The sequence below is a fragment of the Meriones unguiculatus genome, chromosome 2 (genome assembly GCF_030254825.1).
Source record: "Meriones unguiculatus strain TT.TT164.6M chromosome 2, Bangor_MerUng_6.1, whole genome shotgun sequence".
NCBI classification, from domain to species: Eukaryota; Metazoa; Chordata; class Mammalia; order Rodentia; family Muridae; genus Meriones; species Meriones unguiculatus.
The window spans coordinates 116,556,022-116,581,708 of NC_083350.1; the positions used below are offsets into that span (position 1 = coordinate 116,556,022).

The window sequence follows — 25,687 nt, forward strand, 5'->3', positions numbered from 1 at the left end:
TAACAAACATTTTTTAGTAATTTCTATTCAAAGCTGAGGATCAGATTGGGACCTCGTACAAGCAAATGCTTTTTGAGTGACATACGACCTCAAGTCCAAAAAACACTTTTTATTAAAGTATATTTATCCAGACACATAATTATTAAATGTACAGCTTGGTGACAGCATAAAAATGGCAATATAAAGTCCCTATATTTTCTCTCAATCTTTTATCATCCTGGTTTTCAAATGTAAGAGCATTAGAATATAACTCTTATTTTGTTTTTGAAGTACATCTGTGCTGTTATATGTAGCAGTATATTTACTTTCCTTGCTCTAAAAAAAATTTTAATTTCTACATTGTTTACATTCTTCCATTGAAAAAACAGAGAAGGTTATCCAGCTGTTGAACTAACCCACATGGCTCCATATGTCCCCCCTACATTTAATGGTGTGAGCCTAAAAGTCCACCTGTTAAAGGGAGGAAGCTTTCTTCTTAGAATTTTTTTTAATATATCTTTTCAGAATTTTTATTTTTGGTTTCACCAAAACATGTCACAGTCAACTTTTTCTTAAAACTATCTTTTAATTCCAGAGACTTAGTTATCTTCATTTTAGTCTTTATTAACAGTGTGATTCCATGGCAGTACAAATAATATTGATATATGCAATTTAAGATATACAAGGAGCTATTATGATACATGAAGGCAGTAATTTAAAAATTTAATATAGAAAAGTTTGAACATACATAAAAGTTTCATGCTGTATTTTTGCACAGAAAAAAAATTTTAATTCAAAAAGTCTAAAGGTGTTAGATATGTGTGTCTGTTTTTGTAACAATTTGACAATGTGCTTTAGAGTGATGAAAATGAGCAAGAGCGGCAGTCAGACACAGAAGAAGGCTCCCACAAGAAGGAGACGCAGGTAAGCGACATCTGCACAGCGTGTAATTCTAAGGGTTGGATTTTAACTGCTCAACTGGGTTTGTTCATTCAAGATAATTAACGTGTGCTGTTCCTGCAGATAGTGTGCTTAGAAAGCTGCGAGTAGTGTCAATTGTGGCTTGGTTTAGGTTTGGGTGACTTTAATAAGACAGAGAGAAATTTTAGAGGTGATAGAAGGGAGGGAGTTTTATTGATGTGCAGCAATCATCAGAAAACTTAAACTTCGGAGTTGAACAAGTGAAAAAGAAAGGAATGAACAAGTAAAATTAAAGAAGTATAAAAGTATACTTGACCAAAGAAAAATACCTGAAAAGTACTCAGAAATGGCAGAAATCTGGAAGTCATAGGCTTATGTTTTATCACTGAAGTTGGCAAAGTTGTGATCTAAAGAAAGTCCACCTCTGACTCTCTTTTCATATGTTAGAATTGATTCTACAAAAGATTTTGTTATTAATCATACCTTAAATCACACTCCATAGTCAAGGAACACCTGAAGAGAGACCTCCCATCAGTATAGTTGGAGTGTCTTCTCCCTCCCTGCTTTTGGACTTCCTCTCATTCCCTGCTGGCTGTCCAGAATAGTAAAATACTTGATGGCTGTAGTCACACAATAATTGATCTTTGTGGTGGAATTAGCCCTTTATAGCTTTTTATTCCAGCCATGTTAATGTCATTTTCATTTCTGGTGTGGAGTTCCTTTCTAGAGAGCTGTTGCTTTTCCTTAAGCTATCAAGAGTGTGATGAAATATAAAATAACAACTGCTTACCTATATGCTTGTAGGTCCAAAAAGACCTATTTTTTCCTCAAAAGATACTTTTGATCTTTAGGTAAGTAGGTAGACAGCCAACACAATGAGTAAATTAGAACTGAGTTGAGAAGTTCAACAGGTAAACTCGCTTTCCACGTGGGCCTGGTGACCTAAGTTTGATCCTTAGAACCCACAGCATGGAAGCAGAGAACCAGCTCCCTTGTTTATCCTCATGTAGCCGCCCCACACAATCGTACAGTATCATTATCGTCGTCATCATCATCATCAAACTTTAATTTAAAAATACATATCAGAAGCCTTAAGGAAATGTTCAGGTTTTTAAGCTTATTATTTCCACTTCTAGATATTTATCCCAAGGATGTAAATGACGTGTATAAAAATAAATCTTTAGAGAATACATTATAACATTATTTGTAAAAGAAAACATTGAAAATAGATAAACTAAATGCATGTGCAAATGTTTGTATTATTTGTATTTTATGAATGTTATGTGCAGAATTGTTAACAGTTATTGTCTAGGGATTAGATTAATGGCTGGGAAAGCATAGAAATCTATATACTAGAGACATGTGAATATATTATTCAAAAAATGGAAAGGATATTTTTATTTTGAAAAAAAATTTAAATAGGGAGCAAGGGCATGCTAAATACAGTAAGCAAGACAGAGAAAGACAAATACTGTATGGTTCCATTTATTCAGGTATCTAACAATGTCAGACTCACAGAACAGAAAGTCAGATTGTGCTTACCAGGACTGGGAGGAGATAGGAAGAGAAAGGTGATTGGTTGCCTGTTGGATCTCATGGACATACCTAACACTACTACTATATATAATTTAATTTTTTAAGTTAAAAATTATTTACAAAGTAAATTTTTATGGAGTTTGTGGGTCACAGTTTAGCTTAAAAAATAAGCTAGAGTCAGATGGAAGGGGAGGAGGACAAGGAGCAGGGAGGAGATAAGGGACAGAGAGTGGGATTGGGAGGGAATAAGGGAAGGTGATACGGCTGGGATACAAAGCGAATAAAATGTAGTTAATGTAAAAAAATAAAAATTTAATTAAGAAAAAGAAAAAATAATGGTAACACCATGATTTTTAAAGACAAGTAGAATTTGAGCAGTTTCTAACTGCTAGAGTCTGTGAACAAACTAAAAATAACATATTATTTACATGAACATACTTTATTTGTCTGAATATTTTATATAATTTAATACCTTTACATATTAAATCTTTAAAACTGAAGACTTAAGTCAATAAAATAAACATATTAAGTACTGGGAACAAGGGCAAAATTAATTTTGCAAAAGAAATTTGAGCAGGCTTTAGTAAACCATTTTTAGTGCTGAAAAAGATTTAACAGTTCTAATGGAACACAGTAATTTTAGAACATGTAAAAATTGCAAATAAATTAAAGAGTCTTAAGAAACCAATTTTGAAGTTATTTTACAGAAAATTGTAAGTTAAGTGATAGAAGAGAAAAACTAATCTCCCCCCCAAAAAAAATGTATATTCATCCCTGTTTTGATTAAGATTTCTATTTCTGCAGCAAAACACCATTACCAAAAAACAAGTTGAGAAAGGGTTTATTTGGCTTACACTTCCACATTGATATTCAGTCACCAAAGGAAATCAGGACAGGAACGCAGACTGGGCAGGGCCCTGGAGGCAGTAGCTAATGTAGAGGCCATGGAGGGGTGCTGCTAGCCAGTACAATTCCAATTAAGATTATTTTTACCAGTTGTCATTTCATATAAGAAGAGTTATAGGAACTTCAATGTAGTATGTTACATGATGGAAATAAACATTTCTTTTTTTTTTTTTTGGAAATAAACATTTCTTATGGCTTAATTGCTAAGTCTTTAAAAAAAACATAAAGCTAGGTGTTTAGAATTTTAAATGCATTGTATATATACTATTCTATAGAAAACTTGATGTCCATTTGGTTGCCTCACATTAATGTCTTTAAAAATAAGAATGAGGAAAGTGGTTGTTCTGAAGTGTCACAAAGTAAGATGGTACTAACTTCACTTTTTCCTGCTGAGTGATAAGACCTTACTTTTCTTCTATTTAAAAAATAATGTGTGCTCAGTTGTACAGGAACTCAACAGGAAATGTTTCCAGATGAAATTGTATGGTTTTATTCATGCAAAAATATACAGTGATCCTGTGTTTTACAATTTCCCTTAAAATGACCATACTAAAAAGAAAGTGAATTATGAATAAGTTTATTTACAGTGTGAAATCATTGTTACATTAGATTGTCTTCATTAATTTCAATTAATAGTTTAATGAATGAATAAAATTTAATGTGCTTTTTTGGTTTTTGTTTTTACCTTCTAGACGGATTCTGTTTCTAGGTATGTTTAATTTTTTTTCCTGATATTATTTTCTCATTTTTACCTTTAAAGAATGTGTTGCTGGATGTTTATGCACTTTGAAGATTTATAGAATGAAATGGGTAGTAAAAATCTGTAAAACTGTAGATGACCTAGACTAGTGGGATGGCTCAGCAAGTAAGGGGCTTGCTGCCTAATGACCTAAATCAGTCCATGGGACCCACACAGTGGAAGGGGAGAAACAGCTCTCTCAAGTTGTCCTCTGACTTGTGCATGCATGCATATTATGGCAAGTACACACATGCACAAAATAAACAATTTTTGAAAATACATAATTTTTTAAAAATTAAGATGACCTAATCACTATTAGTAGTTTTCTGTGTTAATGGGTATGGTATCACTTTTAACTCATTGGTCATGTAAGTTACTATGAAAAAAGAATTTTCCCAAATCTCTACAGTAGTGTTAATTTTTGTTAGGCTTTCCCCATGTTTCCTAAGTTATTTCAACATTAACTATCTCATTATTAATATCAGAAATTGGTAAAAAGCCATACCCAGGACATGTATTGAATTAAGTATTCAATATCTTCTCTTTTAAAAGAAAATGAATGAGTACAGATATTTTTTTCACGTCATCTAGCTCAAAATCACTATCTTTGATTGTAATTTTGATCCATTTCCATTGCCCACAGCTTGTGACCAAAGTCCTTGTTGAACTAAGAATAAATTTTATATACTGATGATTCTGTTGAACTGAAATGTAAAACAATTTCATTTATCAGAAAAGATAATCTGAATTCATAACCAAATAGCAAACTTATAAACTGTTGTAACATGATAAAATATGAAATGGTTATTTTAAAAATTTAAAGAATTTGGCATAATATGAAACTGGCTTTGACTATAACTTTCCATTTAAGTGTCCCAAAAATTGATAACTTAAGGAAACTATTACTTAGTACCTGGAAACATAAAGGTGATACATAATTAGTGTATACTAACAGAATTTGTAAAAGCCTGTAATAACGTTTCTGTTTTCAACTCATCTTTTGAAGGTATGACAGCAGTTCCACATCATCAAGTGATCGGTATGATTCCTTGCTGGGTCGCTCTGGTTCATACAGTTACTTAGAAGAAAGAAAACCTTATAGTAGCAGGCTAGAAAAGGATGACTCAACTGACTTCAAAAAGGTATTTGGGTTATTTAGGTTTTTTTTGTTTTGTTTTGTTTTCTTTGCATTGTGTGTATGTGCTATTTATATTTTAATACTATTCTGAAAACCTGGCCTATAAAGAAATCATTATTTTGCAGTAACTTAGTTTCCGAATGGTAGGTAACATGGAAAGAACCATGTCTTAGAAAAGAGAAGTACCCAGGGCTTTGTATCTATTGTCTCTGTGTTGTTGGGATGAACTGCAAAGGATCGTTCAGAAGGGAAGAAGTGTCTGTGTATGCACAGATATAGTTTGTATCATTATCTTTTCATTTGGTTTTTTTGTTTGTTCTTTACACAGAGTCTTGCTATTTATTTAACACAGATTGGCCCCAAACTTGCAAGTTACTTCTAAGTAACTTCTAATATTAGTTCTGAATATATGTTTGGTTATTTTTAATGCTTTATTTAGTAATAAGGGGAATCAACATAATTAACAGTGTTTATTGTATTTATTTAAATAATTAGAATATATTTTCAGTACATTCTTTATAGTGTACATCTACATTAATTTTTTCTAATTTTAATATTGTAGTCATTGAGATCCCTTCAGGAGAGCCACAAAGGTAATCTGTTCTTCATTAACTTTTCTAGCTTTATGAACAAATTTTAGCTGAAAATGAAAAGCTGAAGGCACAGCTACATGACACAAATATGGAACTAACAGATCTAAAGTTGCAGTTGGAAAAGGCTACCCAGGTTTGTACCTTTTTCTCTTTGTTATTCTCAAGATAGCAAGGTGTTTAGTAAAACTAAAAGCTTATGTCTAATTTTCCTGTAATATTAGTTCTGAACATATGTTTGATTATTTATAATGCTTTATTTAGCAATAAAAAGGAATCAATGTAAGTAACAGTTAACTGATTCTGGAATATAAAAACACAGTATAATCATATAGAAAGATTGCAAGATTTTGTGTGTGTGTGTGTGTATGATGCATAAAATTGAAACCTAAAGTAACTAGTATGTGGGGGCTACAGAAATGACTCAGTGTTTAAGAGCTCCGGCTGCTCTTCCAAAGGACTCAGGTTTGATATTATAGGCTCAACATCAGAGTTCTCAGCATGTCATGACCTTGGGAGATTTAAATGACCCTTTCATAGCAGTCACTTAAAACCAGCAGGAAACACAGATATTTATATTACAGTTCATAACAGTAGCAAAATTACAGTTATGAAGTAGCAATAATCTTATCATTGGAGGTCACCACAACATGAGGAACTGTATTAAGAGTCAGCATTAGGAAGTCGAGAACCACTGCTCTACATGGTGGCTGGCTCACAGTGACTGTAATTCCAGTCCTTGGGAGCCTATGACCTCTTCTATCCGCACAGATACATGGCACACAGAGATACATGCAGAGAAACACCAATATATATATATATATATATATATTTACTCATATATATGTATATATATACATATATATGTGTGTATGTTGTATATTTGTGTATGTTGTGAATAGTTCCTGTTGTTCAAGTAAAAGTTATCTGAGGGCCTGGCTCAGCAATTAAGAGTGTTTCCTGCTAATTTGGGGACCCAAGCTCAGTTCCTAACACCCAGATGTCTCACAGCTGCCTGTAACTCCAGCTCCAGGGGATCTGACACCCTCTTCTGATCTCTGGGGGCTTAGAACCATTTCTCTCTCTCTCTCTCTCTCTCTCTCACTCACACATACTTGTCAGAAAGCATTTTCATGTTATTGTGCTGGATAATGATAATGTTTACTCTTATATAATTTCTTCCTCTCTTAGAGATGACAAAGCTCACATTATTTTACCTGGGAACTTGGAACTGTTTCTCAGGGTCTTTTCCCATGGAACACTATATCTGAGCAATAGTAATAAGCACATCTCCTCCTCCTTTTCCTTGTCATTTTAAACAAACAAACAAGAAAACAAAAATAATAGTTAATCAAAGAATAGTTAGGGGCTACGCAGTTTAAATCTCCAAGATTTTTACAGAAATCTATATATTACATGCTCTGAGGATTGATCTGATTCTTAAGAAAACAGTCTTGTTTAATAGCTGTGAATCCAACGTGAAAGAACTCATCTGAAATTGTCTGTTCATCTATGAATTCTACTGCATGCTTCTTTTTTGGACAGTTTTTGTGCCTGCCTTTTATTTCTTAAAAGTTTATTTTCTGTGTTGAACTCTTGTTACCAGGTCTTTTCCCCTCTCATTTCGAACTACTGGTGCTTTATAAAGCACTTATCTATGCACAACAGATGCTGTGCTAAATTCCAGAATCAGGTGACCCATGTAATATTAAAAAGATGCAATCTTTTGAGGGGGGTTCTTGTGAAGATAAACAGAAAAGGAAGGTAGTGCAGGAGCACACTTCACAGAATGGTGTCGAAATAACTTGGAATGTCTTTCAGGCTGCTTAAATGACTTACCAAGCCTTTGAACATATAACAAGTATACTGAACATTGTTGTAGCTCTAGGGATTTGGTCATGTTTTCCCAGTAAAGTTAACACTTATTGTTCGTCTGGTGTCATGCTTGATACACAGTGAACCAGCTAAGCTGTGTGTCTACTGCTGAACTCACTTTTCTGTGTCCCTCCTTTTCTCTGTGTCCTTTTGTCACCTAATATTTCTTGTTGTGTTAGTTCTGATTAATCCTATTTCTTTCTCAAACTTTATAAGAGAGGAAAGTTGGTAATAGTTCTTTTCCAGAATGGATCTGCCTGATAATGTTAGTGGCTGGACATGGTCTTATGTTCAGGTCACTGGCTTATAGCTTATAGATCTAGGTTATAGAAGAATGCTTTGGAGTGGGGCTTGTGGGTAGGGAGGTCTGGGTCTGAAAGAAAAGAAAGGTATTCTTCTGCAACCATGAGTACGTACAGATTCTGATTCGGATTCTGTAGCCAAAGAAACAAGTCTCTGAGTATCCTACTGTGGCACTGTTTGGCTGCTTCCTACAAAGCCATTCAACCTGTTGGTAAGGTGACTTTATTTAGGGTGGTGGAATCTGAACAGTCAGGTTAACCGTTCCTGATGAGAGAAAGTGAGCATCTGAGGGAAGGCTAGGGTGTTTTTCATGCAGTTGTTGTTGCTCACTTTTACCCTCAAACTAAAACTCCTATGGAAAAGTGAAACTGTAGCAAGTGACAGCCATAAAGGCCTTTCCATTCTTAAAAATCACTTTTATTTATCATTTCAACACATGCCTTGTTTTTATTCTTGTTATTTTACTTAAATTTGCCTATTATACCACCTGATTCTGTATTGTGCCACCTGCAGATTGTTTTTATAACACCCACCAGTAGAGGGTTACATTGTGTCCCTCATCTTTATTGCATTTACATCTTTTTTTTTAATTTTATTACAGAGACAAGAAAGATTTGCTGATAGGTCACTACTGGAGATGGAGAAAAGGGTGAGTGTCTGTCTTACTGAATCAGTATCATTGCCTCTTCCCCTTGTATTGTTTGGATAAGCAACAGTAGAATGTTTTGTTTCTGTAGACAGCAGTAGTTAATAAGGAAACCCTTTGTTGTTGGAGATGGTAGTTCACTTGTACTCCTTTCCAGTTATTATTACTGCTCAGGAGTCTGGCCATGGCCATAGGAATAGACCTATAAGTTCAGTCTAAAAACTTGAGAAAGTAACAATGGTCTACATGTTGAAAGAAAACCTATAAAATGCAGCACATCTGATTAGCAGCCAGACTTACAGGCTGGGGAGAAGAACACGCGGTGTGGTTACTGTGACCTATCTTGAGATCAGAGAATAAATATCAGGAACAGTTGATGTGAAAGCATTGTTCTTCCTTGGCATTTTGATTTGTTTGTTTGTTTGTTTGTATGTTTGTTCGTTTTGAGACAGGATTTCTCTGTGCAGCCTTGGCTATCCTGGACTCACTTTGTAGACCAGGCTATCCTTGAACTCACAGAGATCTGCCTCGAGGCAGTGTTTAAAGATTGGTGTAACTGATGGTTACTAAAAGTTCAGAATCATGTATTTTATTAAATTTAATATTACTGCGTATTGTTCATGTAGCTATATATCTTACAATATGTAACACTGAATTTTATCCCTAAGGCACATAGAACGACTAAGATCAGGTCTTATGCCAGTACAAATAGTTGCCATAAGAAAAACAGTGGGATATGTGTTTCTTTCACACTAACACTTTTAAAGAATATTTCTTAGGAAGACAATGCTTAGTACACAGATTTTACCACAAGAAAAAAGCAAAATCATCAGTGATTTTTATCAAGGATATGTTAATCACAAATATAGTGCCTTCCTTGTGACACACACATGTTTATATTCTCTTCTCACCTGACCTTGTTTCTGCTTGTCAAATGCATATAAATTATAAAGTAGCTCATGTGTTCCTGTTTAATACACTTCGGTGATTACGGTTTAATTGACATTACAGATTAATGTTAAGAGGTGCTAACATTTATTTGGGATTCCCCATGTGTAAGGCAGACACTGTACTAAGCAATTTGCATGTATAGTTTTCAGTTTAACAATTAATAGTTTCTTCAGGCTAGTAGGACCAGGTGATTGGGAATAGTGCTCCAGTGTTGCTTTATAACTGACTTAAAATCTTGAAGACACCTTGTAATATTGAGGTTCGTGGGAGTATTACCCGTCAGCCCAGAAGAAGTGTATGTATGTATGTGTGTATGTATGTATGTATGTGTGTACGTGTATGTAAAAGTTGTAAGGATCAAATATGAAGCTGTATTTGCTAGTGTTTTGAGAAATAGAGTGGTTATGTGAATTTGTTATGGTTGTGTTCGTAGCTAAAGGAAAGGTTTATTATAAAGTAACATTTTTGTCTATAATAATTTTTAAGCATGTTAATATTACATGAATTTAACAGTATTTATAAGAATATAAATGGCCCTCCGTCCCTTTTTTAAAAGCACATGCCCTAAACACATTGACATTTACAATAATTGTACTACATCACTAAATATTAACATTGATTGTTAATCTGGGAAAGAATGTCATTGACATAGTTTCCGTGTTGTTAAACTAAATGTAAATGGTTTGTATCTGAAAGGTGACCGGCAAGAGTCAGTATCTTCTGGGCGGTATGACCTAACAATTTTACAGCTCATCAGTGACTGCTGCTAGCTTCTCGCTTACCACTCTAGAAATGCTTATCATATAAGGGAGCAAAACAGTACACTGCGATAATATAGTGTCTGTTGGCTTTGCCTGCCACTCTTTGAAATGAGTTTAAAATAAATGCTGTAGTTGCTCTCCTGAATTCACTGCATTAACGCTACACGCAGCATCAACCTCTGACCATAAATCTATATAGCTGAAGCTGTAAAGTGAATTGGATAACTAATTCACAGTAAACATTGTGAGTGTGAGAAATGAGTTTCTCTGGGATCCTTTGGTAATTTTAAAGTACACATATTTTAGGCATGTTTGCTTCTCGCTTCTCTGCTCCTGTCACAGTAGTATAATTGCATCTTTGTGTGTGTGTATGTGTGTGTGTGTGTTCTTTTCTATTTAGTCTTCAATCTTGAATATTGGCTTACTCTACCCCTAAGTTTTATCTGAACTAAAATAATAATAATTTGGATATGTTATGTAACACCCTACTAGAAATACAGAACATTAAAGAAAGAGTAATTTTAAAAGATCTTCAGTTTGTTTCCCAGTTCTAGAGAGCTCTTTACACAGCACTGGCATCACATCTTTTTGTTCACTGCTCTTGATTTCATCTTTAATGCTGAAGTATCACTAGCTCACTATATAAAATACAATGTGAATATAATTCAATAATTATGATGCCTTAAATTGATCTAGGAACGAAGAGCCCTAGAAAGAAGAATATCTGAAATGGAAGAAGAGCTTAAAGTAAGTAAACCGTGCTATTGAGAACACTGTGGAGTTAAATCTTGTTAACACTGCTGTCCTACTGCTTATGTTCTTGATTCTGATGGCCCAAGCTGTGCATTCTCTATATGATGCTTCTCTTCCTAAATCTGTTTAAATAATCAAGAAGAGTAATTCAAGCTTAGTGCACTTTTGTTAGAGTTTTCATCTGTTTGTTTATTTTTTTGTTCATATTGTGTGGTGGATACACATGCCATGCATGAGTGTTGTGGTCAGACAGTATCTTTGGAGTCAGTACTCTCCTTCACCATGTGGGTTCTGGAGATTGGACTCTGGTCATCAGGCTGGGAGGCACTTTACCCACTGAGCCATCTTGCCAGCCCAAGATCATTGTCTTATTATAATTTCTATTACTTTTGACAGTTTTCTACCTGTATATAATTCATTCTGATTACTCTCACCCCCACCATCTCCTACTTCACTTCCCCCCACCCCAATTCAGCTGCTCCCCACTCTTTTCCCTACAGACTTCCTTCTTACATTCATGTTTGTTTTGCCTTCTGACCCACTGAGATTGACCAGGGCCATCTGTGTGGCGTGGGTTTATAGTGTTTTGAAGACAGGGTCTCCTGTGTAGCTCCAGCTGTCCTGGAACTCACTGTGAGACCAGTCTGACCCTGAGCTCGCAGCAATCCGCCTGTGTCTGCCTGTGCGGGATTAAAGGCAAGCGCCACTTCATCTGGCCACCATGGGTTTGGAATTGCTAACCAATTTGTATGGTACTTCTGATATTCGGGTATAAAAAGATTAAATGTTTATATAAGATGTATAAGATGTGAGGTCTATTAGTTCCACACATTTCCATTGGTAGTTCAGCTTTTTTTTTTTTTTTTTTTTTTTTTTGAAGGAAAACTATAGAGAGGGGACAAGAGAAGATAAAATTGCTTTTAAAAATAAGAGACAGTGAGGCTGAGGATCTAGGTCAGCTGTGAAGGACTTGCCAGTCCTAGAGGTCCTCCATCCAGTCCTCCATCCTGTCTTAGAGCTCCTCCATCCCATCCTAGAGGTCCTCCATCCAGTCCTCCATCCTATCCTAGAGCTCCTTCATCCAGTCCTAGAGCTCCTCCATTCAGCTTTCAGGTTAAGTGAAGTGAGCTCATGACCTGAGATTGACAGACGGAGGTATTACACTGCTTCACTGTGGTAATATGCTTTTGTTGTGGATGTTGAACACTGCAGAGGAACACAATGGTATAGTTAATTGGTTACCTATCAACTGTTACCACATTGTCTTTTATAAGATATCTTTATCACATAATTAATTATTAGTATGAAATAAAGATACCCTCTCACATCAGAATTACGCTTATGAAATTAGAATTTCAAGTTTTAAACATTTCACTGAATAAGTTTATAATTAGTCAATTATTTTTTAAGTAGCTTTGAAAAGTAGAAACATTTTATGGATTTTGTTTATGTATTGATTTTAGTTTGTTTCCTGTGATTCTCTATGTTCTTATTTTACTCTTGAGTATTTTCTTATTTTTTATTCCTATTTCTTTATGTTCTGATTCCTGCAGAACCTGCACCAAATAAACCAAAATGAACCTCTGAGGGAGCTAAATGAGAGGCTGCTGGCTGAGAATAGGGCCTTGACCAGAGTGGTAGCCAAGCGCTCAGGGTTCTGTAGGCAGCTGCAGTCTGTGAGCCTATAATTTATAGTTTCATCATTCCTTCTTGGTAGAGCCAGGCAGGTGTTTTTATGTTAGTAAGCGTGTTTTTGTAAAAGCTCACAACTACAAATTAATACCATGTGTCCAGAACTATCACATACATAACTGTTTAATTATGCATGGCTTCTCAGAACATTAAAATTGTCACTAATTGTATATTGTAACTGATAAGCTGCAGTAAAACTAGGGAATGATTTAGGAATGAAAAGGCTTGTCTGTCCTTTGCCGAGTTCATTCATAATTTTTTTCGCTTAAAAGTAGTTTAGATATATTTAGTATTTATAGCCCTTTGTGAGGTACAAACAAAGTAACATCTGAACCGAGCTGAAGACTGGGCTACTTTATCCGCCTTTGGGAATTGTTTGCACTACAGCCAGTGTTGGTACTCACTTGCCACCTCTGGGCTCTGAGCACAGGGCAGGGAGAACTGTGGCTCCCTGTGAAGCTCACTCTTCCAGAAGCCAGGGCTTGAATGAGTAGTTTTGTAAGCTGCACTTGTGTTCTCCCTAATGTGCCGGTGTCACAGGACATTCCAAAAACTGGAAGAAAAAAAAATCAGAAAATGTTTTAATGTCCTAAATAAGAACTATTTCATTTCATTGGTAGTCAGCCTGCCAAAGTACATACAGTTTCAGTTACCCTTAGTAGAAAGTTACTGTAATTTCTTACATTTCCCCTTCTTCAGTTTGGCTGCATAGCAACAGAGAATTAAATTGCTTTCTTTTCAACATGTAGCACTCAATTTATGTTTATTATTTTCATTTGATAAGGGCCTCTTTGGGATCAGACACTGTATTAGGCCCATCTGACTTGGGTCCTACAGATGGATTCTTTAAGAAATTGTAATCATTCAGAGTGAGTCCTCAAATTTTTTAAGCCGAGGTTTTGTTTTGGTTTTGGAGTGGTAGCGTTATCTAGCTTAATAGCAAAAGGCCTTCATTTAGGTGTTGACAGGAGCTATGACAGGAACTCACTTTACAATCCTATCCTAACAAAAACAGGCTTCATTTCACGGCTGCTCTAATACAGTGTGCTTGTGAGTCATAAAGTACAGTAGTCTAGTGAATTCAAGTTGATAATTTGGAGAGATAAACTTTCATCCCATCATTTACTCATCTAATTAGTGTCTAAGCATTGCTTTTCCTTCATGGTATATGTGTTAGACATTAGAGACACATACAACTGACAAAGCTTGATCATTTGTTTTGTGGTGACTATAACATTTGTAAAGAACATTGTTTGCCTTTTATATTGGAGTGAATGAACTGTTTTCTTATGTTTATTTATTTTTCCCCTTGTAGATGTTACCAGACTTAAAAGCAGACAACCAGAGGCTAAAGGATGAAAATGGGGCCTTAATCAGAGTTATAAGCAAACTTTCCAAGTAGCACGAACAACAGAAACAAGCAAAGCAGCAGGACTCGCACATGTTCCCTAGTGGACCACATTGGCAGTCACTGGACGCCTGAAAGAACCCTTGGAGACTGTCATTTTCCAATACCCTGCCAAATGCCCTCTTATCTAGGAGTTTCCTTTCGTTTAACTTTCGGCCCCGCCCCCTTGGTTATCAAGACCATTGTTTCATGTTAAAGCAGCTGCTGAGAAGATTTTTTTTTCCAATGACTGAGAAAACTTGTTTACAGCTCCAGCAAATAAAGAAAGTGTTCAAGGCCAGATATGCCTCAGCTATTTAACCAGTAAGCCTTAGTTGTACATAAATACTTTTGTGTCAACAAAAACTTCCAGCTCTCACAGAAGACAGTTATTCAACTTTTTTTTTTTTTTTTTTTTTTTGATGTGCCACAGTTTCTAGTTTCTCAATATTTAAATTGTTTGCTTTATATCTGAGTTTGGGTTTGTATTTTTTTCTTCTAACTCTTCATGTGGCAGAGTCTTTCTGTGTTCACAGTCTTCTCATTTACAGAAGACTTTCCTCTTCTGCGCTTCTTGTCACGTGTTAGGCTGTCGTGTTGTCTCCCACCTGGAACTGAATTGCTCGGTGGAACATTTTCTTTCACTGTTTGTGCAATATGCATTTATTTCTTATATGAATGCTTTAAAGTCCATTAAGATTTGATCTTCTATCTTCTGCCTTCATTGGTCACTTTTTGTTTTTGTTTTTCTATTGTAGTATAAGATGTTAGATTCTGTAATCTTCACGTTCATTTTAGCAGGTACTGAGTGATGCTGTATATATAAATAAGTGTATTGTTTTGATTTTTTTTTTTTAGACCACCATATGGCATGCTTGACTATTTTCTTAATTCAGATGTCTGCTAATGCAAAGTGGGCTACTCCATAATGGTGTTTTAAACAGAGCTTGCTAACAATGAAATATAAGGACCTTACAGGCTACACGGTTTATGGAGCCCTATCTTTACAAGTTTTTCTACTGTACAGTGCTTTTACTTTTGTTTTCATTTGGTAGTATTAAAGCATAACTAAAGTTGCATAAGATAATTGCTTCACATTTCACATGCCTATATTTATCTGAGTGCTGTCTAAAACTGTTGTGCTAGCCAAAGTAGTGCTAGGAAATCCTTTGCAGACTTAATCTGTGATTAATGTTAAGTGCACTGTTATTGCCATGTGAAGAGGCAGCAGCTTTGATACCACCGTCATGTTCAGACCATTTTTACACATTTCAGTGGCCTTTTTTTAAGGGAAAAAAAAAAAAGTAAAACGAAGTCCGTAGTGAAAATGGCTCTTATTTGGACAAATAACTTTTATATTTTCATTAAACCATAACAAAAATATTACATCTTCCTGGCACATAACTGTCTCCTTAACCACTGAACAGTTCAGCCATTTGAATAAATTGTACATTGTAAAGCTTATAGTAGCTGACTGTATTATTGAGTGTATTGTATACTATATTAAATGTGAATTTGTACCCCTTCATTTTAAAAGGTCATTGTGTTCTACTGCCTATTTTAGATTACTTTGGGGTTGGGAAAGGGTGTTTTGGTAAGTAGAATTTTAAGTCCTCTCTCTTGATTGGTTTTATGAAGATATAAGGTTATACTCTTACTACCAAGCTCAGGATTCTCGATTTTAAAGGTACAAGGATAGGTGTGAGGATTTATTTTTGGTTATATTTGAACTGTATGAATGGTGGGTCTGAATACAGAGTATTTCATGGTCTAGTGAGGAGGTAAAAGACACAGATAATTGATAAGTTTGTGTGACTGCAACGTGTTCTGGGTGCACAACAGTTAGGCATGCTGTGGTTTATATTTGTGAAGTTTGGATGCCTGTGAAGAATGATTAAATACCTGTTTCTAATATTTTAGTGTTTTGTATTTAGGTTATTTATTCTTTGTATCTAAAATTGAACAGCTACTGTGCTATATGGACTTTATTGGTAGTACTGAGCAGACCTTGTTTCTGCATGAAACTAGTTGCAAAACCCACTATTTTGGAAATAAAAAAAATGTATTTTGACATATACAAATAAAATGAATAAAACTATTTTAAATGTGTGAACTTTTAATGAAAACAGTTTAAATTTTGTTCTGAGATATTTAAATTCTGCATGGATATTTTTTCACTAAATGCTTTACTTGGATACCAGTTTGAATAATTTTTGAAATTGTAATATTGTGATAATTTGCACAGCAATGTACATGCTCATCTGTAAATGCAATCTTAACTGCCATATTTATGCAATCTGTATACCAATTTGGACAAATGTTTATGTATTTTACATAAAGCTGTCTGTATGCAGAATCTGAGAGCTAGTTTTTTATGACACGTGGCTAAAAATAATGGTAACTGAGATTCAAGATAGTTGCTTTGAAGCATGAGATTCTATTTCTATAAACATGTGCAGTGTTTAAAAACTAAACTTTGTTTTTTCTTAGCCATAAACTCAGGCTTAAGAATATATACTCAGATACTATTCCACTGAAATTTAAAATTTGCCCTCTATCTACTATTGGATTATTTTCCAACTTCGGTTTGTCCAGGGTTTAGTCTGCCAACACAGCTCTAAGTGGTTGAGTTGCATTTTTAATTTCTCATGTTGACCTTTAGGGTAGGGGACCTGAAGTAAGCCTATATTTAACTAAGTACCACATTCTGCTCTCTAGATTTCCAGTATTCTTTGTATTTGTGTTGACAGAATTATCTGTATTGCTTTTATCTTTGGAATGAAAGCCTCTGTCGAAGCATCTCAGAGACTGCCGATGATAAGCATAGTAGATTTTTTGCTTCTTCTTAAGCCTCTTGATTCTTTTACGTAAAACTTTATTTCCTTTGCTGGATGTAGTGGCATATACCTGCAGTTTTAGCAATTGAACATTAGAGGCTGGAAGATCAGGTGTTGAAGGTCATTCTTAACTACACAGCAGGCTCAAAGCCAGCCGAAATAACATAAGACCCTGTCTCAAATAGTAAAAGAGAAAATAAATTCTACCACCGCTTAGTCTTCCTGGCTAACCCAAGGAAGTCATGACTTCTGACTTGCATGCAGAGGCTGTTACATGTGCAGAGAGCCAGATTTTTCTCTCCAAACTGGACCATCTCTTCTCATACATTACATACATCCTCCCTCCACTTTTCGCAGTTCCTCCCCACCTCCTTTCTCCCCCAGATAAATACTCTTCTGTTTCTCTTTAAAAAGAAAAAAAAAAAAAAAGGTAGGCCTCCAAGCGATATCCACTGACCACGGCCTAACAAGGTAGAATAAGACTGGGCACAAACCCTCATATCTCGGCTGGATGTGGCAATGCAGTAGAAGAAGAAAAGTCCCAAGAGCAGGCAAAAGAATCAGAGACAGCACATGTGCACACACACACACACACACACACACACTCCCACTGTTGGAAGTCACACAAGAACGCCAAGCTATACAAATTTAACATATGCACAGGATCTAGCTCAGACTCATACAGTGTCTCTGATTGTAGCTTCACTCTCTGTGAGACCCTGTAAGCCCTGCTCAGTTGATTCTGTGGACCATGTTCTCCTGTCCTTGATCCCTCTGGCTCCTACAATCCTTCCCTCTTCTGCATGGTTTCCCTGGCTCCACCTAGTGTTTGGCTGTGAATGACTATCTTTTCTAAGGCCTATGCAGAGCAAATGCTCTGAGCAGGCATTAACTATCTGCCAGCCCTGCCTTCCTATAGAAAACCTCTAGTACAAAGGTACATATAAGTAGTAGTGTACAGAAATTCTAGGTTTAGAATGAAATATTTTTTTTTATCTCAATAATAGATCTGTTTCTTGGCTTTAGTTTTGGCAAGCATCTCTGCCTAATTTCTGTATAAATGGCAGTGCATTTTCTCTTGAGTAAATAAATACTACATTGCTGGTTTGTGCCTACAAAATAACCAGATTACAAAGTACTAAACGTGTGTATGTGAGAGAGAGAAAGAGAACCCAAAGTCCAGAATTGCAAGATTTTTTTAATTTTTTTTAAATTTATTTATTTGTTGATTATACCACATTCTCCCTGCATGTGTGTCTGCGCACCAGATCTCATTATAGATGGTTGCGAACCACCGAGTGGTTGCTGGGAATTGAACTCAGGACCTTTGGAGGAACAGCAAGTGTTCTTAACCTCTGAGCCATCTCTCCAGCCCAAGATTTTGAGTTTTGTAATATGGTAACTCATAGCATTTGGGAGGTGGGCTTGTTAATTTGTTCTAATGCTCAAGAAGTTAGTTGATTCCTTAATGCAGATTCTGACCATGGTCAATAGTAAATCATGCTTGTAAAATATTTCACATTCCTTTGTGGGGAGGGAGATTTTATTATAGTATTCCAAAAGAAAAAAAAAATTCCAGCTGTCAGTTGAAGCTAACTTTATTCCATGGGAAGATAGGCAATTTTGATAGTAGTGGTATTTTTCTCTTAATGACCGTGTGCGTAGAGTGCCAAATTTAAAAAATAAAAAAAGCATTTTAAAAACTCAGAACAGTGCCCTCCCCGCAATACTACTCAAAACCGGCTTCCCTAAGGCTGTCTTGGACAGCAACAGGACCTGTGATCACAGTGTTCCTGATCAAGTCTGCCCAACCCAGACTTACAAATAAATAAATGTGTTTTACTTGCTCTCTGGTGTAGTGGAGTGTGTAAGAAAGAATTTGTGTTAGCCTGAATTTTAAGTATGTTACTACCTTGTCCAACGATGGAAGAAAAAAAAAAATACCATGATAACCTCACAGTACAAGTTAGGGCTCTAATGGCCCTCAATAATTACAATTTAGGACCAGGGAGATGATTCCATGGGTAAAGTGGTTGATTCACAAGCAGGAAGATCGGAGTTTCATCTTGAGAAGCCATGTAAAAGGCCAGACGTGGTACCGCTCACTTGTTATCTCAGAGTTTTAGAGATAGAGACAGGATGATCCCTGGAGCCCAATGGCCAGCCAGTCCAACCTAAAGGTCTTGAAGATGACACATGAGGTTTGCATATGGCCACATGTAGGCAAATGTGCACATATGAACATTTCTGCAGCTTTGTGTGTTTATAGTCTCTAAAAATAGTCTCTAAAAATACAGCAATTTAAGTAGGTCGGATTTGAACCAAACCTTAAGAGCTGTAAAACCAAGGCTTAAAAAGAAAAACAAAAAAAAAAAAAAAAAGACAAAAGGAATTGACTTGCAAACCTTTGACATGCTGGATCTTTGAATTGAGTAAGCTCTAAATGAAGATCGCAGGTGTCAGTGTTAAATATCTTAAACTATTAGGGGGGTTGATACTACTCTTGACTAGAATATAGTGGAAGAGAATTTTAAGATACTATACTATAAACGTTTAATTTTTTGCTCTAAGACTAGTAAGAGAAAGATGCAAGTGGTGGATTTCAGAGGACTTCTTGAACATCATGGCAGAGGAGAGTGAGCACCTGTGACCATGCTGCCATGTGTGTCCTGGAGGACTCCAAGGACACTGGCCCACTGCACCTGTGAGTTTGTTTATGAGTCCCATTGCTTGCTGTCCTCAGAGATACACAAGGAATAGGTTCTCACATGCAAATTGGCATGGTGGGTGGTATGGGCTACGCATTATGGGGTATGCATTATTAGTACTTAAGGGTCATCATTAGCTGCACGTGCACTCAGGATGGCCTGGAATCTCAACATTTAGCATAACATTTAATGCCTGGTACATAGTACATATTGATTGGCTGTTTTAAAGAGGGAAGTAGCTTAGTTTGATCCTTGATCTCATGGTGGAAGAAAAACCAGAAGCAGACACACACATGGTGATGACAAAATGTTTTTAAGGAAGCAGTGGAGCTAAGTAATTCAGTTATGGCACATAAATTTTGTGGAATAAAAACTTGGCTGACATGTATAGTGTGTACATTTATGAATGTGTTGCCAGTGTTAAAACAGGAAAGACTCCACATATATTAAATGCTTTTTTAGTGAGCTGTACCCTCTGCAATAGCATCTAGATTTTTAAAAATACTGTAAAATGTGTATGCTGCTGTTTAGGCTACTTAGTCAGAACTGCCCCTGGGAGTATAGAATGCTTGCCTAGCATGTTGCCTAGCAACAAAACCCCAGAATCCCTTTTTAAGGTCTTAGGGCAGAAATTGGGGAGGAATACAATTTGGTTAGTCCAGTTGGCCCAACCAGGTGCCTTTTAGTTTCAGTGACGTCATATACAGCTTCCAGACAAAGATGTGTGATAACAAGGAGTCAGAACTCTGTTGTAGCATAGCTGGCCTCCAGCGAGGACATTCTCAGAATTGCTGCCTTAGTATTACTGCCTTACCTGACCAGTATCTTTCTCAGCAGTACCAGTTCTTTGGATTAAGGTGAGATATATTTAAATAGGTCCTATTAGCATAAGAATCTAAGTTAGTAATTCTCTAAAAGGTACTCTGAGACTAATATCAACATATTGTAGGAATACACATTGTCGTGACCAAATAAGACAGTTTAACAGTCTTCAACAAGTTCTCCCAAAGGATTACATTGTAAGCTAAAATTTAAGACCTGCTGGCCTTGGGTTTTAAATCTATCTAATTTGAAGTGGAATTAAGAATTAGGGATATTTTTCCCCCAAGACTGTGATTGGGAGCAAAGAGTTACCACCAGGGAGTGGGAAATCTGGCTGTTGGGCACGTAGCACTGATTCTGTTCCCTCTCAGAAAAACAATAGAGAAGATCTTCAGTGCAGCCAATACCCTCAACAGGACAATTTTACTCCAGTGGGTTCCTGTATAAGGGACCAACTTTAGGGGCCAGACAAGATTATATAGTAAAATGACACAGGTGAGATTGCTCAAGTGTGGTCTGTCCATTGTCATGATGCAGTCTAGTGAATGTCACCTCTGCTTTTCACCTTTTCTCAATTCAGTGACCTCATTACCTTGTTACAGGTGACCTTCCTTCATATGACTGGGTGACAAAAATCTCCAGGATGTAGAAATGATTTGTGTTATCACAGTATCTAACATTAAATCGTAGGGCATGAGACTGAACCTCGTGGAGGCAAGTACAGACTACTCTGAGCAAGAATGAATTGAAGCTCTGTGGTTGGTAACAGCAGAAAATACAGATACAACAATCAGTGCTACCTTCTTCCCCAAAGGAGGAGGCTATAGCCAGGAAAAGGAAAAAATGGCTATCCTGAATGTAATCCAAACAAGACCAAATCACTCAAATTTAAACCTTGAAATGTGCTCACCATTATTAAAGATAAACTTAACAAATTTAGAGGAAGTTTTGAACATAAGTTTGAGATGCATATTGGAATAGTTATTAAATATCAAAACCCTTCTGTTAAATTCAAAACATAAATCCAAACTGGAGGTTAAAATTTGGAGTGTGTGTGTGTAAGATTGTGAGACCAAGACTGAGATCCTGGAGGGAGGAGATTCAATTGAGAATAAAGTTGCAACCCTAGAACACTTGTTATCCAGTGTAATAGAATGTTTGCTATATAGGTAACATAAAGAATAATAAAGGAGGCCAGGCATGGTGGCACATGCCTTTGATTCCAACACTCGGATGGCAAAAGCAGGCATATCTCTGTGAGTTCAAGGCCAGCCTGGTCTGCAAAGTGAGTGCAGGATAGCCAGGGTTTGTTAAACAGAGAAACTCTGTCTTGAAAAAAAAAATAATAATAATACTAATAAAGGAAAGTCAAAGAGACAGGAGGAAATAAGAATGACATCCTAAAGAGTAAGAAAACGAAGTTTCCAGGGAGCAGTGGTTGTTGCTGCTACAGCCAGTACTACCAGCTGCTACAACTGACCAGTGAATGTAGCAATATTGAACCCTACAAGACCAGTTTCAGGTCAGAAGTTGAAGCGAGAATGAGAAGAAAGAAATTTAGCATAGGTCATTGTGTTCATGAATTGTCTGGGAAGGCTAAAGAAACCAAGATCCCAAAGAGACCAGCATTAAGCAGAACTTTCCTACAATCCATTGCCAATTTATAAATAATAGCAAAAACAAAACAAAATGAACAGGGCAGGAGATTCAAAACATGTGCCTACGGTTAAGGAATTGGGATAGTACTCTCAGCTTTTAGTTTTGATCCCAAAGGGCAACACATTAGAGGAAAAGCACAAGTCTGAACTAAAGTAAGCTCTCATAAGGTCTGAAATTAGCTCACTCCTGAACAGTACAAATATGACTCAACCTTGCCCTGATAAACAGTGCTGTGAGTAAAACAATAATAATTATGGAAGAAATAGTACTGTCCTTATTTGTTGTTAGCCTAGCATTCTTACACTTTTTATACACCTGTCTTGAATTCAACAACAAAAATGTACAAGACATACAAAAAGATTAAGTCAGACTTAAAAAAAAAAAAAAAAAAAAAAAAAAAAACAGAAAAGAAAGCAGGAATAGACCCAGGGAATCTGAACTCCCAGGTGGAATAAGGAATTTCTCGTAGCAATAATAGTTTTCACACGTGTAAGAGTTGCTGAGGGTCCAACAAGGCCGAGTGGCAGCCCAGTGACATCATGAGCAAAGTAAACTTTCCAAAGAAAGCCCAGATGAGCTGTTTGGGCAGAGTTGCTCTTTTATCCGATGAGGAACCTCTGGTTTTTTGCTAGTCTCCAGGCACTGCACTTGGAAGAGGAACATGAAGGAGAGTGGATTAGAAGGCCCCAGCTCCACAACTGTGTCTAACACCACAAAGATGGTCAGAGTGAGTAAAGAAAGTCTAAGGTGATATGCAAAACTATTACTAGCACTAATGATTAAGCAAGATCTCAGAATACAAGGCTATGTTCCTGTATACTGACCAAAAAAGTTTTTTAAATCATACAGTATATTATAGCTCAAAGTAAAGGATTTTAATTCTACAATATAAAATTTGTATGTCAGTCTATTCTTAACTGGTTATTCAAAGCAGTTTTAAAGATTTAAGAACTTAGTGAAGTTTTATCCTAAGAACTTTATACTAACTATTGCAGAATTATAGTACTTCAAGCAATTCTGAGGCTGGAGAGATGGCTTAGCCGTTAAGAACACTGGCTGCTCTTTCAAATGATACAGGTTCAATTCCCACCATCTGTAAAACCCTAGTCCCCAGGGATCAATGTCCTCTTCTGGTCGGCATAGGCACGGCATGCATGTGCTACACATAAACATACAGTCAAGACGTCTAAATGTAAGATGGTTTAAAGCAATTTTGAATTTACCCCAAAAAGAAAATAAGAAAATGATAAAGGACTCCAAGATGGCCCCAGACTTCTCCAGGAACCTAAACAATAGATGTAGCATCAGAAGTTGGTAGAGAAAAAAATGATTGAGGCACCTAGATTACCTAAGGAAAATAATATCAATATTGATCCTTATCATTATTATTTTACAAGGAGAGATAAATTCTGCTAAATCACATGGTTAAATACATGGTAAAAAAAGAAAAAAAAAAAAAAACTCAGTATTTCAGTATAGGAGACAGATTTGTTTTCTCTAAAATCCAGTGAAAGCACTAACGGAAAGGAAAGTAGCACCTTCATTACATGTAAGTTTAAACCAAACAGAATGAAACAGTGAGATCACTAAAATGAGATCTTTGCAAAGCTCTAACTGATCACTTATATCCTGAAACTCGCTCTGTAGACCAGGCTGGTTTCAAACTCAGAGACCCTGCAGCTTCTGCCTCCCAAATGCTTAATATATCATTCCTGACATATGAAGAATTTGCTTAGCTACTCATGGTGGCACACACCTTTGATCCCAGCACTCAGAGAGGCAGAGGCAGGCAGATCTTTGTGAGTTCGAGGCCAGCCTGTCCAGGACAGCCAAGGCTACACAGAGATACACACTGTCTCAAAACAAAAAGACAAAAAAACAAGAAAAAACAAAAACAAATAATAATAAATAAAAATTTAAAAAATAATTTGTTTAATAATTAACATATAACAAATGAAATTCAGTGGCTGATAAATATTCCAAAGGTTTATACAACCTCCTGTGCAATATCTCTGTAAAGGAAATACAGCCAAATGCTGCAGTGAGGTCTTGCAGATGGGGAAGAATGTAACGTTGGCATAACTCTGCATCTGGAAGCACCCGGAATTGTCACATACTCTGAATGGACATGTAACAACTATAAAGGAGGCTGAAGTTTTTCTCACAGAATCACAAGGTATGGCCCGCAGTCTAGAGATCCTGTTTCTCTAAGTGTTCCCTAGGTAAGCTTGTCAGTCTCTTTCACTTTGATCTGCCTAAAAGGGGTGACGCACCCTTGCCTTACCTAAATGGGTGAGTTTGATCATAGCGACAGGTGATCATCTGCAGGGCTCCAGCACCCATTTCTACCCCATTTAAAACACTTTAAACATATTTACATAGCTGGCAGTATGGGCATGTTTGTGCATATAGTTGTAGCTACTTGAGGGATTGAGACAGAAGGAATGATGAAGCCCAGAAATTTGGACCAGCTTGGGTAATATCAGAACCCCCTTCCCTTTTCTCTTTTTTTTTTCTCTCTCAGTCTGGCTGCCCTGGAACTTACCCTGTAAACCAGGCTGGCCTCAAACTTACAGATCCTCCTGCTTCTGCCTCCACAGTGCTGGGATTTAAGGTGTGTACCACCACACCCACCTCAGTTATTTTTTTTTTCTTATTATGTCTAGAATCTATGGCTGGGGGAGGGGAGGGAGTTAATCGGATATAAAATGCTGGAACCTACACCTCTGTATTGTTTTTATAACTTAAGCCAATCTCTTGAAAATGGAGAGTAGAAGAGAGAAAAGCATGGAGAGCATGGTCACCAGGTAGGAAGGGTTGCGTTCTGCAGGGAAATCCTGGTGTTTGGTTAAGTAGGACAAGCACAGGTAGATAACAAGCTCCTATAGAGTCCACATGACTGTAAGAAACATTTTAACTACAGGGAAATGGTCAATGTTTTCGAAGATAAGTCTCTACACTATTTTAAACATACAATGTACACACATCAACTATCACATAATATGCCATAAAAAAATGTTCAGTTTCTCCATTTATTTAAAAACAAGAAAAAGCATCGGAGAATAGGAGTCACTTTGTCACTGATATATATATATTTATTTTTTAATTTCCTATTAGTTTTGCTGTAGTTATGTTTTTAACGAAACCATATGTATTGACAGATAGAGTTAGCATGGAGGAAAAGGTGTAAAGGTGTTCCGATTGTAGGATGGGTACACAGTAAAAGGTGTGTTTGTGGGAAGAGATGAGTCATCGTTGGGTCAGCTGTTGAATAAGAACAGGGCGGCTATGGAAGGGTGGAGAGGTGTTAGAGAATTACAAGGAAACAAGCTTGGCCACATACAGAGGCAGTTAGCCTGGAATGCATGCTAAATTCCCTGTGTAATAAACTCGTGTACCATAGAGAACTGAGAATATTTTGTTTATAATTTTGCATTATTTTAGATTTCCAAATTAGCATTACACTAAAGTGAATATAGCGTAC

General features: G+C 36.4%; 1 protein-coding gene across 4 annotated transcripts in view; it reads left to right on the forward strand.

The window, feature by feature from the left end:
- Positions 1 to 16,275, forward strand: part of Ppp1r12a (protein phosphatase 1 regulatory subunit 12A) — a 114,806-nt gene extending 98,531 nt beyond the window's left edge. For all 4 annotated transcript variants that reach the window (XM_021652989.2, XM_021652987.2, XM_021652988.2 and 1 more), the window contains 7 exons: positions 838 to 903; positions 4,035 to 4,051; positions 5,088 to 5,223; positions 5,841 to 5,945; positions 8,589 to 8,636; positions 11,042 to 11,092; positions 14,106 to 16,275. In XM_021652989.2, coding sequence (XP_021508664.1) covers positions 838 to 903; positions 4,035 to 4,051; positions 5,088 to 5,223; positions 5,841 to 5,945; positions 8,589 to 8,636; positions 11,042 to 11,092; positions 14,106 to 14,192 — 510 coding nt within the window. In that variant the 3' untranslated portion in view covers positions 14,193 to 16,275. The remainder of the gene's footprint in view (positions 1 to 837; positions 904 to 4,034; positions 4,052 to 5,087; positions 5,224 to 5,840; positions 5,946 to 8,588; positions 8,637 to 11,041; positions 11,093 to 14,105) is intronic.
- The last annotated feature ends 9,412 nt before the right edge of the window (positions 16,276 to 25,687 follow it).